This window comes from Lipotes vexillifer, unplaced genomic scaffold (assembly GCF_000442215.2).
Source record: "Lipotes vexillifer unplaced genomic scaffold, Lipotes_vexillifer_v1.1 scaffold382, whole genome shotgun sequence".
In the NCBI taxonomy this organism is placed as follows: domain Eukaryota; kingdom Metazoa; phylum Chordata; class Mammalia; order Artiodactyla; family Lipotidae; genus Lipotes; species Lipotes vexillifer.
Window position 1 is genome coordinate 11,498,855 of NW_006780611.1, and position 17,141 is coordinate 11,515,995.

Consider the following 17,141-nt stretch of genomic DNA (forward strand, 5'->3'; position numbering starts at 1 on the left):
GGGGAGGGAGGAGGGAGGGGGGGGCCAATTCACTCATTTGTCCACGGATTCCATCTGCTCTAGACCAGACAGCCAGGCCTCTCTCCTAAACTCCATCCAAGACCCAGCCACTGCCTGTGCTTTGTCACCTGTTCTCTTAACCTTTGTGACACTATGGAAGACATATTGCTTCCGTCCCCTTTTACAGATGTGTAAACTGAGGCGGAAGTACTACCCTCACTCCTCCCCAACCCTCCCTTCCATCAGAGGCCACAAGTCGGCCAGCATACGGACTCATAGAACTTTCTAGAAAAGAAGAAGTCAAGAAACATTTCCTGTTTCTGGAGAATATGACCCAGCAGTACCCCTCACCCGTAACAGCTTGTAGACTGCCTGAGACAGAGGTCCGGGACTGGCGTAAAATCAAAACCACCAAGTTGCGAGACCAACCGTTGGTCCACACTCCTCTCCAGCCCCTGGATGCCAGGGACCCTCCCCTTCCCTCAATGATTCCAGGACCCCCGGGGGCTGGCCCTGCCTCCTGTGCCATGACCTCCTTCACACCCCACCCCCCAGGAGCCCCGAGAAAAGAGAGTCTTTCATAACTATAGGACTTAATCCAAAAGGCTGGCACCAGGCCAGGGCCTCCCACCCGGGGACCCCCACCCCCCATCTCCAGTCGTGCTATGAACCCTTGTATGGATCACGCTTGCCGCGTGCAGGGACAAAGCATGGCCAAGATGCCACACACCCAGGCTCCCTATGGGCCGAGCCCTGAACAGCTGTGCCTCCTTCAACCCTTCCCAGAAACCTGTGAAGAAACGGCCACTGTTACTTATCTCCATTTATGGGAAAGGAAACCACGGGGTTGATGAAGTTTCCCAACGTTGCAAAAAGCTAGTTAAAAACAGAGCTAGGATGTCACGCCAGGCTCTGGAGCTCAAGTCTCGCTCCCTGCGTGGGGAGTAACGTTACCCCAGATTACGGACAGTGCGTCTCAACTGGGTGTGATTCTGCCCTCCAGGGCCAGAGGTCTGGGACACATTTGATTGTTGCAGCTGGAGGGATGCTACTGGCATCTAGTGGATGGAGGCCAAGGACGCTGCTAAACACCCCGCAGTGCACAGGTAAGCCCCCCAACAGAGAACGGCCTGGTCCCAAATGCCAGTAGTGAACAGGCTGAGATACCCTGTTATAGACCAAGAAATTCAACTCAGAAGGTTAACTGACTTGCCTAAAGCGACCGTTGGTTGGGGTCAGTACCAAACGCAAGTGTAGGCTCAGAATCTGCTGCTCCAGCCACACACAGCTGTATTTCCTCAGGCTTCCCCGATCCACCTGCCCAGATCTCCAGGACTATCTTTGGACAGCATCTCTTCCCTGGGGCCTTCTCAGATACCTCCGTGTTCTCTGGTCCCCTCACAGACTTGAAGTGACCTCACCTCCAACTTAACTTCCACCTCACCTCCATCCTCACCTCCATCCTCACTTCCAACCTTACCTCCAGCCAGTCTTTGTTGATCCGACTGAGAAGAAAGATCACATCTCCAACTTTGAAATTCAGCTCCAGTTTGCTGTTCCCAGTGAAGTCAAACAGGGCCTGGGGAGAAGGTGGAGTAAGGAGGGAGGGAGGAAACATTCACTGAGTTCCTACTAAAGTGCTTTACATACGTCAGCGTTCCATTTAACAGATGAGGAAACTGAGGCTCAGGGAGGATAAGTGACTTGTCTGAGGCCACTCTATTTGTTAGCGGAGGAGCTGGGTTTAGAACCCATGTCTCCCTGACTCCCAGAATGGTGCTCCTTCCAGGCCTGCCAGGATAAGCATGAGAGGGAAGGGGCCAAACTCCGTGGACTGGGCAACTCCCCATCCCCCAGGCCTCACTGGGGACTCCAATGCCCCCATAACCCCCAGGGCATTGACCACACTGGTTTTGAAATGCCCATTTCTAAGGGTGCATCCCTGGGGAGCTGTGAGCCCCTTGAGGACAGGGCCTGGTCTGAGTCACCTCTGACGCTTCAGTCCCCAAGGCAGGGCTGACCCAGAAGAGCTTGCTGAATGAATGATGGATGGATGGATGGATGGATTCCCCTTTGCCTCCGTGTGCTCCTCACATGCCCTCCCCGCAGCTGGCTGGGAGTCCTCAGGAGTCCAAGGCCACGGTTGTGGGTCCTTCCACACCCCAAATACCCAGCCCCATCCTGGGCACACAGCGGGCGCCAGCAGGATGGGCTCAGTGGCTGAAGGGTGGAGCTAGGTTGCTGCCCAGTGGTGAGGTACCTCCGCTCGTGGAGCTGCCATGTGGTCAAAGCCGGCACCTTGTGGGGACGTGCTCTTTCTGTGGAGAAAGAAGAGGGGCTTGTCACCTCTCCTGCTTCTGTGCCCGGAGGAGACCCTCAGCGGAGGCAGGAAAGGCAGGGGAGGGAGAGGGTGTTAAAGATGCAGCTACAATTGCTCCTCTGGACCAGCACACTCCCCACAGCTTTCACCGCCCTGGAGGAGGGATTGCATCCCCTTCTGTGGACCAGGAGGCATAGGCTCAGATATATGTTTGCTTAGTGCCATAGCTTGCCAGCCCTTTCACATTGCTCCCACGCTCAACCCCTAATTTTTCAGCTGAGGAAATGGGCTTCAAGAAGTGCTGAGCTCCACTCGAGGACACAGGGCTGCTGTGGGGCACAGCTGGAATTCAGAGCACACCTGCCTGGGTGCACAGGGGAGATGGCCAGGCACCACACAGAGAGGACACTCAGAGATACTGGCCAGAGGGAGGAGGGAGGAGTTGTGTGGGAGGGCGGGGCTCAGGAGCCCTGTCCTGGAATTCTTAGCAGCAGCAGCCTCTTGTTTGGAAGCCCAGCCCTAGTTCCGTGGCTTGGATTTTTGGAAGACTTTTTCCAGCTTAGGAGGGGCTGGAGGGAGCTGCGGGCCCTTTGGAATAAGGGAGTGAGTAGCAGCACCCCCTGGGGACCAGTGTGATACACCAGGAGCCACAGCCGGCTCCATGGAACTAAAACTAACGAGGGACAAGGCATCCCAGGAGATGCTGGGAGCAGTGTTTGCAGACAGAAAGATTCCTACTCCCTACGCCCCCCAGACACCCAAAGCCCTCGGACCATCCCCGGTGGTTGCTGAGGCACCAAGCTCTCCCCCATCAATGGCCCAGCCCCTGTCCTCCAGCCCTTACCGTCAAACACACTTTCTGTCCTCTGGGCCCTACGCTTGATTTTCCAAGCTCACCTAACAAGCCAAACCACCCTGGAGTGCTTAGGTATAGACCTGGTCTCTACTCCTTGCTTCTTTCGGGGAAAATAAGTGCCTTTGCAGCAGAGGCCTCTGGGACAGAGCGCCTGATTAGGAGCAAGTGGCCCAGGGCTCTAGCTGATGGGGGCGCAGGGGCCGGTCACTTACACTTTCCGGGTCCGCGGGCGGAGCCGTCGGAGAGCCTGGGGTACCTGCTCCGCGTCGTAGGACGACTGGTAGAAGAAGATCCGGACGTCCTCATCCATCAGCACCTGGATGGGCAGGCTCAGGAGGTGCTGCGTTTGGGGAGGATGCAGGACAGGTGCCGCGGTCAGCAGAAAGCTCTCGCCATCGCAGCCCAGCTGCTCCATCCCCGTCCCCCGTGCTGGGCCCGCCTCTCTCCACTAATGGTCCTCTGCCTGATAACAAGTAACACGTATTTTAAAATCTCAGTAGGCTGAGGGTAACACGTCACAAGATTTGCCCCTGCGTTCCATGTCAGGAGGTGGCCAACTTGCTTGAGAACAGTTCATTTGGAAAAGACCTGAAGGCCTTCAGACATGACGATAATGGTGACGACAGGTAACGTGATGTGGTGGTGACTGTCCAGGCACTGCACTGAGTGCCCCACGGTGTGACCTCACTCCATCTAACAGTAACCTGGGAGTGAGGGTCAGAAAGGTGAAGGGACCTGCCCAAGGCCACACAGCCTAGCGAGTGACACCCAGAGCCATCTGCCACCAAGGCTCATCCCTCAGATCAAAACGAGACAATGGTGGGGAAAGTATTCCCCAAATAACCCAAATTAACAACAGTTAGTGGAATTACAGCCTAAAAAAATGCTTCCTGATAATTCATCTCATATCATAGTTGGGGAAACTGAGGCTCAGAGTGAGAAAGTGCCCGGGCCGGTGGGCAGAGCTAGGAAGTGGTGGGGTCGGGACTCTCAATCAGATGCTGGTTACACCCACCACAATGCAACGACCCTCAGGCTGTGAGGATGCAGAGATCCCAGGACCTGCCAGGGTCATCCCCCCAAGCTGCCTACTGCACGGGTCCCCAGGAGCACTGTTTGAGTGCTACAGCTCCAGAGGCACCCAGACCCCCTCAGAGAATTCCACAGGGGGCAGCAGCACGGGGAGGAGCCGGGAACTCCTCTCCAGAGGAACTGGGAGCGCAGAGCCTGGAAAAGACACGGTTGTCCTATAGGGAGGGCAGGGGGCCAGCCCAGAGATGGGCTCAAGGGCACAGAGAGAGCCAGGCGATGCCCGGGGTAGCATCGCAGCTCTGCCGCTCATCTGGGTGACCTGGAGCAAGGGTGCCTCTGTATGTTCATTAATACAATGGAGGTGGTATTATTTCCCCCGTGGAATTGTGTAAAGTTTAAGTAAGTGAATACGTGCAGAACACTTAGAACAGCATCGGGCATCTAGCAAGGGCCCTATCCAAGCTGGATATTATCATTGTTGCTGTTACTTTTATTACAATACAGCACAGTGGGTAAGAGCACAACCCTGGAGTCACAGAGATGTGGGTTCAAATCCCATCCTACCATATATATACACTACCAAACGTAAGGTCGATGCCTAGGGGGAAGCAGCCACATAGCACACAGGGAGATCAGCTCGGTGCTTTGTGACCGCCTGGAGGGATGGGATAGGGAGGGTGGGAGGGAGGGAGACGCAAGAGGGAAGAGATATGGGAACAAACGCATACGTATAACTGATTCACTTTGTTATAAAGCAGAAACTAACACACCATTGTAAAGCAATTATACTCCAATAAAGATGTAAAAAAAAAAAAAATTCCCATCCTACCTACCTAACTGCTCTGTGACACTGAGTGAGTGACTCTACCTCTCTGTGCCTCCATTTCCTCACTTTGAAATAGGGATAAGAGTATTGAACTCACAGGTTATTGAGGGAATTAAATAAGCCTATTTATTTATCCAATAAATGTATATCAAGAGCCTCCTTGTTGCCAGTCAGATCACTCCACATAGTTGTAGGCAATTGTCATTGTCACGTGAGCCCTATTCTTCATGAGCACAGAGGTGAGACCGGTGGGTAGAAGTCACAGGGAGTCGGGCTTTTCTAATAGCTGTCTGACAATGGACGAGCAGCCTGGGTCAGGGGAGAGTGGTAGTGAGCTCCCCGTCTCTGAATGTTTCAAGCCCAGGGTGAGGTTACCATATTACTGATTGACCTCTGAGCTTCGAGGAACCCACTCAGCCACAGACAGGCAGAGATGAAATCCTTCAGGCTGCTGGTTGCCAAGACCAGCCGTGGACGGAAGAGCTCCAGCTCCACAGCCCCTCCTCCCTCCTTCCTGCCCCGCTGGAGGTGAGTGGAGCCCTCAGCTGCCCAGAAGGAACAGCTGTCACAGCGCCCCCTGCAGGGGAGACGCCTCCAGTACTGGAGCCCGTGGGCCTTCCCACCCTACCTCTCCTCTGCCCAGAGCCCAGGATTCCTGCAGCCACTGGAGAGGGCAGGCGGCCACCTTCTCCCTCCTCCACCCCCTTTATACTCCTGGGGCCCCCTCATTCCACTAGGAGTCGTGCTCTCTCGCATTCTGGAAGCAGGTTCACAGTTTACAAAGCACCTTCCTGTCCTTTTCTCAATAGATCCCAGCATCACTCCCCTCCTGTGAGACAGGAGAGCTGGGGGCATGGCTCCATTTCATAGGTGAGAAAACCAAGTCCTAGACAGAATGAGCAAATAGCTCTAAATCACCCACTCAGTGTCAGAGCAAAGACCAGAGCACTTAGCTCGGTGTACTTTTCCCGTAAGAGCAGAACAGGGAGGCCTCACTGTCTGTGAGGATGCCTCTGGGCTATGAAGAGGGCTTCTCTCCCCAGTTTCCTAAGGTTGTCATCAAGCCAAGGTTTGCATGCCTCTAGTGATAGGGTGCTCACTACCTCACGAGGAAAACTATCCCTCTCTTGCCCAGCTCTAATTGGTGGAAGGTCTTTCCTGACCAGCCTGGCTCTCTGCCTTTAAGATGTTCCTTCCTCTGTGTTCCCATCTTCTGAGGAGGTAGACAGTTTACAGGTTGGGGGATACACTAGGGCATCCATCCAAGGCCCATGGATGCAAATAAAATCCAGCCTGTGGCCTGTTCAAACAAAGGTGCTATGTGAGAAAGCCGGGGCCTTGGTCCGCCATACCCTTGTTATACAGACCGTATCCCTTTATGGTTTCATGACCCACCTGTCTGTATTCCCCCTGGACAGCAGGGACCTTGGGGCAGGGACTGGATCCTATTCTCCTCTGTACCAGGACACCCGGCACAGCCATTAGATTTGTCAGTTCAAGGTGTGGCTCTCTGAACTTTCTCCATTGCTCCTGTCCCGTCTCCCGGAACCCTGAGAACACATCCTGTTTCTCTGCCTAGGCTTGGCCTTTAAGGATTGAAGATGGGGACCATCAGAGCAGAAGAGCCAGCCCTAGTTCCCAAAGCCATACCCAGGGATGGTTCCTGGGCCCCGCCCGTCCTCAGCATCCTGGGCCCTCCCAGGGGCCACCTGGCCTGGCCCCTCTGTTACCTTCATATAGGCGTTGAGGGCGGGTATCCGCATCTCGGCAATCTCCTGTTTCACACCCACGTAGACTTTGGCTGAGGAAACACAAAGAGCTGTCCTGGGAAAATCTGACCCAAGAGTGTGGTGTCTGGACCCAGAGCTGCCCACCCGGGCCAGGAACCCTCCGCACTGGCTCAGCGCTTTTCCCTTTCCTCTTCCCACAGCGCTGCGGCGGCCACCATCCAACGTGCATTTTCTGAGTTGTACTATCACCAGCTGATATTTTTCTTGTTTTAATTGTTTATGTATTGCCTGTTCCTACACACACACACACACACACACACACACACACACACACACACACACACACAATTCTTCGCTCTGAGAGAACAGGAGCTTTGCAGTGCTCACAGCTATGTTCTCATCACCCCGGCTGCACATTCGTGTCACCTGAGAAGCATTTAAAATCTCACTGCATAGGACTCACCCCAGAACAATTAAATCAGAATCTCTGGGAGTGGGACTCGGGCATCAGGATTCTTTAAATCTCAAGGTACTTCCAATATGTCACCAAGGTTAAGAACCATGGTGTAGAATAATGCCCAAATCAATAAATATTTGTGCAGTGGATGGGTGAATCATTCCTCACAAGCAAGGCAGAGTGTTTGTGGGGAAAGGGAAAGCGATGACGGCTGGCCAAAGACAAATGTGTTCTCCAGGAGACTCAGGTGGAGGTCCTGGGAGAACTGCCCACCCAGAGAGCCCCCCAGAAAGCGAATGTGAGACGGGTCGGCTTCCTGCTGCCCGCTGCCTGTGAGACACACTGTCTGGTATCTGGCGGTGTAAGGAGGGTAGCATCTGAGGTCTGGGGTAGAGAGAGACATTGGGGAATTGGCAGCAAGAAAAGGGCAGTTAAAATCCCAGGCATGGGTCAGATTGCCTATGGGGGAGTGAGAAGACAAAACCGAGGATGACGGTACAGAGGATGCCCGCCTTCCAAGGAGCACCAGAGGAGGCAGAGATCTTTGAGGGTCCTCGGGGCTCAAGGAGGCTTGTGGCCAGAATGCCCACTTAGGGCACGTGTTTGTTTAAAGATGGAAGAGAGCCAAGCCCTCCCGTGGTGAGGCTTGGCAGAGAATCAGAATATAAAAGAGAAGGTGAGTCTACAGGGAACGCATGGGACAAGCTGTCAGGGAGGAGAGGTCAGCTGAGAGCAAGAGGGACCCCTCCTCCCTGCTGCTCAGAGAGGGGGAGGGCACGGGGCGGGGCCAGGGAATGGGCGAACCCCTGGGAGACAGTTTCCTCCCTGGGGCTGGATGCTGGACACTGGATGCAGGGAACCTTGGGCACTGGCTGAGGCAGAGAGGATAGCAAGCTGGAGGCAGGGTTTGGAGTTTGAGGAAGGGAAGCTCAGGAAGTGCCTTTGCTGCTTAGGGGAACGGTGCTTGGACGCAGCCTGCAGCGTGTGCAGGGCACAGCCAAGACCACTCCGTGTACCTGAAACCCCACTCTGGTGGGGTTTTCTCCGGCTGGGCTCATGCAGGCTGGCCTTGAGAAGCCAGAGGTTTGGGCCTGTCCAAGGTGAGGACTGAGCAGGGGAGGCAGGTCAGGAGACAAGGGGTGAGGGGACTGTCCAAAAGCAGAAGTGCGCACCCACAGCGTCCCAGCAGAGCAGGGAAGCAGGGGGAGCCACGGGGACCTGGGGAGTTAGAGGGCAGGTCCCCCGCAGGGGACAGAGGGAGGGCTGGAAGATGAGTCTGTGTTTAACGTGGGAGACACGGGGATTCCTATCTCGAAGAGGAGAGGCCCGGGCTGATGTGCTCCGAAGCTGGCGGTGGATCGCTGAAGCAGGGCGGCCGTAACGGTCATCGCAGAGCAGGAGGTCAAGGGCTGTAAGTCCGGAGAGCCAGAGGTGGCAGCCCATGGCTGGCAGGAGGGGGGCCGTGGACTAAATGAACGGTTTTCACTAAACTAGAAGAGCGCCCGCAGAGCTGGGAAGAGAGGCTGGCGGGCGCCGCTCCATCCTGGGGCAGCCCGTTCCGTTGGTGGCCTACCTGGGAGCCTGGGCAGGATGCAGGTGTAGGGGCTGGCCTTGCTCTCCGGCCCGAAGCGCTCCTCCAGCTTGCTCTGCAAGGCGTAGAACTGGCGGTAGCGGCGGTAGATGAGGTACTTAGACCCCCCTTTCGTCTTCACCTCGATGACAAAAACCTAAGGAGGACAGAGGCCAGGGAGTGGGACCTCGTAGGCCAGGGGGTGGGGCCTCGTAGGCCAGGGGGTGGGGCCTCGTAGGCCAGGGGGTGGGGCTTTGAAGACCAGGGGGTGGGGCCTCGCAGGCCAGGGCCAGAGCAGGGGAGAGGTCCACAGGTCCTAGGGTCAGAGCAGAATTTCTCAACCTTGGTATCACATGTGAGGCCAGGTAATTCTTTGTCGTGGGGACTGTCCGGTGCACCGCACTGCATGAAGCAGCATCCCCGGACTCCAGGCAGTAGACGCTCTGCCCCAAGCTGTGATAGTCAAACCTGTCTCAAGATATTCACTGCCAAGCGTCCCTTGGAGGGCAGAATCGCCCTGTTGAGAACCCCTGGGATAGAAGTGAAGAGAGAAGAGCGCTGGAGGCTCGGAGGTCAGAGGGTGAAGGTCCAGGGGTCTCTCTTACAAAGTGGCTGGTGAAGCCTTTCTTCTCCTCGATGTCGGCGATGTTGGCTGAGGTGGCAATGTCGTCAGGAAGCTGGTTGAAGTCGCTGAGGGAGGCGGGAGAAGAAACCCTGGTCATCACCCTGCTGTGCTGGGTGGCCCCCGGGTGTGAGGCCCTGTGCAAAGCGAACCCGTGTACCTGCATTCCCCCGTTCAGCACCCCTCTTGTGCCAGGCAGCAACACAGACCAGACCTTGACAGTGAAGGCATTTGGAATCGGAGCCATATATCAACAGCCATAGTAGAGTCTAGCAAATCGCTTTGGGGCTGCGTTATTCACCCGGGAACAGGGAAACAAGCACCCCTGTCTATCAGACCCTGTTCTAGGCCCTGGATCACAGGGGTAAACAAAGTCAACACATACCTCCCAGAGAGAATGGCTCATTATACCCAGGTTGGGAAAATCCTCACAGAGGAGGTGACATTGGAGCCAGGTCTAGAAGGCTGAATAAGAGTCCACCAGGTAGGACCGGGGAGGGGGAAAGGCCTTCTGGCAGAAGGAACAGCACATGTTAAGGGTCTGAGGCCCGAGGATTGGTTCCAGGTCTAGTGTGGCTGGAGTCTGGTGTGATCAGAGACTGAATAGGCAGATGAGGCCAGGTTGAGGAGGGTCTCCAGTGCTGAGCTAAGGAGTTTTATAGGCAACAGGGAGCCATGTAAAGCTTCAGAAGAGAGTGAAAACACAATAGGACCCCGGCTTTAGGAGGCCAACTGGGGTAGCTGCATGGACAGGAAAAGGAGGGCAGAGACTGAAGGGACAGAGCACCCCTGGGATGCCCTGAAGTGGTCTAGCTGAGAGATGATGTGGCCCTGAGCCAGACAGTGGGGACGGGACGAGAGGACAGACACAAGGGACACCACCCTTGGCAGACACTCTTCCATTTTTGTGTCCCCTGCTTCTTCCTGCTAATCAAGCTCCAATTTTTTCAGGGTGGCAATGCCTAGCCCCAAGGTGATAGACCACTATTGGTCTGAGCCAAACATGCTAATCCCATTGCTGTTTCCCAGACCCCCTTGCAGCCATGAGCAGCCATATGAGCAGTTCTGGCCAATGAAACCTAAGAGGAAACCTAGAGGCTGTAGGAGCCTCTAGGAGAGTGTTCACTTCAAGATCCAGAGGATTGAACAAGGCTAGCATGGTCTCCTCCCCTTTCCCCTTCTGCCTGCCTGGAAAGCAGGTGAGACATCTGGACCTGCAGCAGCCACATTGCATCCATGAGACAAAAACATGAGACTGATCACAGGAATCTCTGGAACGCTGGTCCTGAAGTCACTGAGCTGCAGAACCAGCTGTGGCCTCTACGTCTGGACTTCTCATTATGTGAAAACATAAAGCCCTGTTTGTTTCAGCCACTATCAGTTCCTCTGTTCTCTGCAGCCTTCTGCATATTCGACAGACACACTACTACTTTGTGAGTCATTCCAGAGTTATGACCAGCAGGGTCTGGAGACTGTTTGGACGTGGAGATGAAAGAAAAGGCAGTGTCAGGAGTGACACCCACATGTCACCCGTATTCTGACCAGGATGGGTGGAGGGGCGGGGAGCCTGGTTGATGGGCTCAGTTTGGGCCATGCTAATCTGAGAGGTCCCTTGGGCACACAGGTCGAGGTCTGGCAAAAGGTGGTGTGTGGCTCTGGAGTTCAGCGGGGGTGGGGCTGACCCCCACTGGAGTGGGAGTGGTAAAAACCATCTGCCCTGTGACTGATGGTTAAGACCCCCAGGGAAGAGCAATCACTGAGCAGAGGAGGGGCTGAGAGGGACAGACGGAGGAAGAGGAAAGGGACCGCCAAGGAGATGGAGAAGGAAAAGCTAGGGGTCGCTGAGTCCAGCCGACTGTGGACAGATGAGGAAATGAGAAGCAATTAGCAATCCTGTTACTGTTGCAGCGATTGGGAAACAGAGTGGGAGAGGCGGGCAGGGCTGCCCTGTCCGAGCCTCAGAGCCGGCTGGGACCTCAGTCGATATTGGTTTCAGAGTCTACACACCCAGTCCCAGCCCTTGCTGGTCCCCACGTGACCTGGGCTGCTTGGGACCTCCGGCTACCTCAGGACTCTGGAGGCTGGCGGGGAGGTGACTCAGGGTGCCAGAGGGCGGGAAGAGGAAATCCCCAGCACTTCCAGAGCAATTTGGTGGCGGCTGGCAACCTCCCCACTCACTTTCCACACATAGTCCTGTGGTAACACCCATGGGAGAAGCTTCCTCCTCCACTTTCTCCCCTGAGACTGTGCATTTCCTGGGTATCTCACCTGCAGTAGGATGGGGGTGGGGCAGGAAGAAACCATAGAGGTAGAAATGGCCCCTTCCGGGGAATCAGGAGGGTTGGGTAATAGTAACTAGAGCTAACGGTTTTCTGTGCACACACTGAGCACCAGGTGCCCTTCTAAGACAGCGTCACCTTTTTCCAGACAAGGAAACTGGGGCACAGAGAGGTTAATGAACTTGCCCAAGTAAGTAAAGAAGCTGGGATTTGGCTCTAGAATTTTGTTCCCAAACACTGCTGCACTGGCCCTGGTCTGAAAGCTCCCAACAGCTTGCTGTGTGAACTCAGATAAACCCTAGCCCCTCCCAGCCTCAGTCACCCCATCCAGAATAATAATAATAACGTTGTTAGCACCTACTGTAGCTCAGACCCTGTTCTAAGAACATTAGGACATGGCCTCTGCCTTCCTGGGTCTCATAGTTGAGTGGAGGAGTTGGACAAATTATTACATAATTTCAGTGGTCCTAGAAGCTGTGAAGGAAAAGCCCATGATGTTTCGAGCTGCAGCAGGAGCCTGGCCAATATTATATTCCCTCAACGAATTGGTAGTAGTGGGCAAAAAAGCTTGGCAAGCAGACAATTCTAAGATGAGGGTGACGTTTATCAGAGAGAGAGAATCAGGGGTCCTGTGTATACAGGAGGATCGAGGATGGTCAGGGAGGGCTTCCCAGAAGAAGTGGCACCAGGTCAGGGGGAGAAGTAAAGAGGACCTGGCCCCAGGATGACAGGCAAGGGAAAGAGCGAGTGCGAAGACCCCCAGCCATGCAAGAGGAGGCAAGTTATGAGGGACGAAGCCAGCGAGACAGGCAGGGCCTGCTCACGAAGGGCCTTGAGCCTCACCCTTTGGTGGTGGGGTGAGGAAGGAGTTACGTTGGGAGACCTGTGTGTCATGGGGCGGGAGAGCACAGGTGAAAGATGAAGACCTGAATGACCCCCAGCATGCAAGAGGAGGCAAGTTATGAGGGACGAAGCCAGCGAGACAGGCAGGGCCTGCTCACCAAGGGCCTTGGGCCCCACCCTTTGGGGGTGGGGTGAGGAAGGAGTTACGTTGGGAGACCTGTGTGTCATGGGGCGGGAGAGCACAGGTGAAAGATGAAGACCTGAATTCCCGCTCTGCCATCACCAAGGTCAGCAGGCTTGGGGAGACTCCTCTCTGCGCTCTGGCCTCTCCCCGACTCCAAAATGGGGACCATGGAAGTATTTACATCCCTGGAGGGTTCAGAGGTCACATCTGTAACAAGCACAGCTGGAGAATCCCCACGAGAGCAGGGACCCTGCTCACTGCTGCATCGCCAGGGTCCAGAACAGCCCCGGCACATAGTAGGTGCTCAGGGAGACGCAAGGCCACTTCCCTGTGTCTGTCTTTCAGACGCAAGGCCACTTCCCTGTGTCTGTCTTTCAGCAAGTCTGCTTTGGGCCACGTGGAAATAGCCTGGCTGCCAGGGGGTTGGGTGCGGGGAGCTGAGCCTGGAAGTTGCTGTATCAGGGCGACGCCAGGGGTGCAACAAACCCGGCTGCAAGTCCCGCTAGAATAGCTGCCCCCTAGACACCTCAGCCGGGACCCCTCTGAGCTGAAGTCGACTCAGAGCCCGTAGATTCATATCGTTCATGAGAAGTGCATTTTGGGGACCTGCACGGGACGGGCTGAGTAAGGGGTGGAAAGACCCTGAGGTGGCAGCTAGTTCAGGTTTTGTGCTGCCTGCACACAGTAGGTGCTCAAAACATGTCTGTGGGAAGCAAACTCCCTCCCCCCACGGCAGTCCTTTCCATCTTTAGACGTCTTGGGTCTTAGAAAGTCCTGCTGCCAGAAATCTACTGCCCTCCCATCACATCCTCCGCTTCGGCCTCAAGCATCGGGGGCTCACTTTCAGACAGGCATCCAGGTGCAGGGAGGCTGGGAGACCCCAGGGCCTGGCTCTACGGCCCCATGAAGGAGGGGAGCAGGGCGCCTTTCCTCCGTGGAGGGCCAAGGACATCTGCAAAGGGACGGGGAGTGGGAGGGAGGGGACACACTGTCCGGCTGGCCAGCTCTGCGCACCCTCTCTCTGACCCACGTGCTCTGAGAAATAGGAAGTGCCACCAGCCTCAAACAGCAGCTGTTTTCCGAAGGTTTGGGTTTGCGTGCCAGGCCCAGTCTCCAGGGAGGACTCGTGGGCTGGAGGGGCTGGGATCTGCTGGGAGAACCTCACCCCAGCCCCGAGCACCACCCTCTGTGGCTCTCAAAGGCCATTCTTGAACTACCCTCCAAGCATTTGCTTCTGCTGCCCCTCCCGCTATACACACAAGCCTTCGGGAATTCCATCCCGGGTTCCACTTCCAGCCACAGACTCCCCCACAGGCCCCCTGCTGCCCACTTCGGCCCAGAGCAGCCTGGCCCATCTCCAGTGACCCTCGGAGCCACCTCCACACTGTTACCACACTCTGATGTCACCTGCTGTTGTCACCTGCTGTTCCAATCCAGGAGGGCAGGAGCAAAGCCCTGTGTCCTCAGGTCCCCCCAGAGCTCGGAGCACAGGCCTAACATTCAGAAAGTGCCTCCTGAGAAACGAGGCGAGGCCCTGACAAGGCTGTACTCTGAGCCCCAGCCTTGCCATTCATTCCATGTGACCCTGAGTAAGTACTACTTTATTCTTGGGGGCTCAGTTTTCTCACCCATACAGTGACAGGATTGGACCAGAAGGATTTAAGAACATTTTTCAGCTCAGTGGTCCATTCATTCCTTTATTCCTTCATTCATTCACTCACCAGCATTTACTGAGCACTTAGTCTGCACTGGCATTGTTCAAATCCTGGGGATATAGCAGTGGTCAAAAGAGATGAATACCCTATGGAACTTGCTTCTAATTGGGGAGCCAGTGGTAAAGAAAACCAGTGAATGAGTATAGACTATTATGCCTGTGATGTAAGGACTACACAGGAAAAGGAAACAGGGCAAGTGTTCAAAGGGGGCTATCAAGGAAATCTTCTCGGAGGAGGTGATATTTGAGACAAGCCCTGGAAAAGAGCCAGATTCTATGCCTCTGTCTGAACAGAAAATGAAAAGCCATTACTGAACAGCGTGGAGCAGCAAGGCCCAGCCTGGGCCCCAGGACACCTGAGTTCCCGTCCAGACTCTACCACCCACTCCTGCGTGACCCTGGGAAAGTCACTCCCCCTCTCTGAGCCTCAGTGTCTTCATCCGTGCCTGAGGGAGGTGAGCCATGACTTGGAGTTTCCTTAAAACGGTTCTCAGAGTCTGCATTTCTGAGTATTTGGGTTCTGACTCAACTCCAGCCTCTCAACTTTTGACGTTGATAAGGGGCTGCAGGAGGGCAAGCCTCCATCCCCCAAGGCCCGCCAGGAAGAGTGAGGAGGCCCCGGGAGGGCAGCGCCCTTGCACTCACCTCTCAGCCCGCAGCTGCTGGGCCACGGCCATGGCTGTCAGTGGTCCAGGGGAGGGGGTGGCGGAGCTTCTCTCCCAGCCAGGCCCAGGCTGAGTTTGCCCCTCACTTCCCTCCAGCCACCCTGCGTCTAGACTGTGGTCCCGGGAGTCCTCAGGAGCCGCCTTTAGGGAGGCCCCAGCCTGGCTTCTCTCAACTCTAGAAGAAGGCCCTCCCCCAGGCCCTCTGGGGCTGGCCTGTGGCCCACACTTCCTCTTCCTCACCTCCCAGCTATACCACAAGTGGAGAAGTGCGCACCCGCTGTCGCTGCGTATGCAGGAGTGCACTGATATGGGGGGTGTTGGGGACTTCCTCGATGTCAGTTCTTGGGGCCAGGATTCATTTGGGCATCAGAGAGCCCCTCTGCATCAGACATCGGGTCCCAGTGCTGGCTCGGCCACCATGGGGACTTATAACCTTGGGGAGTCACTTCACATCCACTGACTCATCAAATCCAACCTGCACCCCTTCACTGTTGAGGCTTACCCAACCTATTCCGTAGGCCTGGAGTGCTGGCCTCCACCTTGCCTACCTTCCCAAAGGCTCAGCTCAGAAGCCACCTCCTCCAGGAAGCCTCCCTGGTTCCCCCAACGAAGTTAGTGCTCACAGGTGCTTGTGTCATATTAGAGTGTGAAGGTTGGTTTATGCTTCCGTCTTCCCCTTTTCCTGGAGCTCTGGGCTGTACTTTCCTCATCCCTAGATCCCTGGGCCTACACGGGCCTGCCATAGCCAATCCTCCCTACAGGGCTGTCAACCAGAGTGAGCTTCACACTCTGATCACACCATTCCCTGCTTAAACTTTGACTGCTTCACACTGCACTTAGGAGAAAGTCCAAACTTCTAGTCCTGTCTGCCTCCAAAGTTCTGAACACCCTACTGGCTTCCCCAGCCCCCTCTCCCGGGCTGTTTCCTTCCCACACTGGCCTCTAGTCCATTTCTAGAATGTTCCAAGATGTCTTCTCCTCTGGGTCTTTGTGCATGCTGTTCCCCTGCTGGAATGTTCTTCCCTGTCTCCTTTAGGGCTCGACTTGGAAGTCACCTCTTTAGGGAGACCTTCCCTGAACACTCACCCTAAATATGTCACACTCTCTCTGATATTCTCTCCCAGATCCCTGTACTTTTGCTTTAGAGCATTCGGAACTATTGTAACTTCATATCTGTTCATGTATTTATATGTTTGACCACTGTCTTCCCAGCTAGCGCAGCGCCTAGCACATTGCAGGGGCTTTTACCCAATATTCAGGAAATGAACACAATGCTTCTAGTAGGTGATTCTGTGGCCCCTCTAACATGTCTGGCTATTGGATTCCGAGGGAGCTCACCCTAGAAGTTCACAGCCACACCCAGGAACCCCCAACTGGTCACACACACACACACACACACACACACACACACACACACACACACACTCATATTCACATTCATATAAACTCATGCATCACAGATATAAAGTAGAAAGGCAGCAGGAAGAGGATATAGATGATGGGGAAACCATGCCTTGTGCCATCACACAATGGGCCCTTCTGACTTCCTCTGCCCCAAACCCATGCTGAATTAAGATCCCCCAGGACTGGGACAGGGTTCTGTGGGCACAAAGCCAGCTGGGTGGAGCCTGGAACCAGGACTTCCCACTGCAGTTCCTTTGTTATTTCCCAGACACAGGGACTGGGAATACGAGCCATTCTCAGGATCCCAAGAGCTGTCTGGCTCCAAGAATGAAGGGCAGCTGGGAGCCTCAAGCCCTTTCTCTGAACCTCGTCCCGCTCTACCCAACCACCCCAAGGGACCTTCTGCCCCCAATAGAGTTCAGGGTGGAGGCAGAGTCCCCGGGAGGAAATATGCTTTGGGCCCAGTACTACAGTCCTGACCCAGTGAGGATCTCCCTCCCTCTCTTCAGGGCCAAAGGCTCTTCTGAAACCAAGGTCCTTTATGGGCTCCTTGGGAGGCAGGGACTGCTTTGGAGGACAGAAGAGAAGACAAGAAAGGAGAAAAAGAGAGAGATACCCAATCAACAACTATTTACCAAG

At 55.2% G+C, this 17,141-nt stretch overlaps 1 protein-coding gene across 1 annotated transcript in view; it reads right to left on the minus strand.

The window, feature by feature from the left end:
- Window positions 1-15,217, minus strand: part of NCF4 (neutrophil cytosolic factor 4) — a 17,893-nt gene extending 2,676 nt beyond the window's left edge. Inside the window, exons 1-7 of the mRNA XM_007454076.1 lie at window positions 15,079-15,217; window positions 9,397-9,481; window positions 8,795-8,948; window positions 6,765-6,835; window positions 3,389-3,516; window positions 2,261-2,318; window positions 1,481-1,579 (exon numbers count right to left, since the gene is read on the minus strand). Of these exons, the coding sequence (XP_007454138.1) occupies window positions 1,481-1,579; window positions 2,261-2,318; window positions 3,389-3,516; window positions 6,765-6,835; window positions 8,795-8,948; window positions 9,397-9,481; window positions 15,079-15,110 (627 nt within the window). The 5' untranslated portion in view covers window positions 15,111-15,217. The remainder of the gene's footprint in view (window positions 1-1,480; window positions 1,580-2,260; window positions 2,319-3,388; window positions 3,517-6,764; window positions 6,836-8,794; window positions 8,949-9,396; window positions 9,482-15,078) is intronic.
- Between the last annotated feature and the right edge of the window lie 1,924 nt (window positions 15,218-17,141).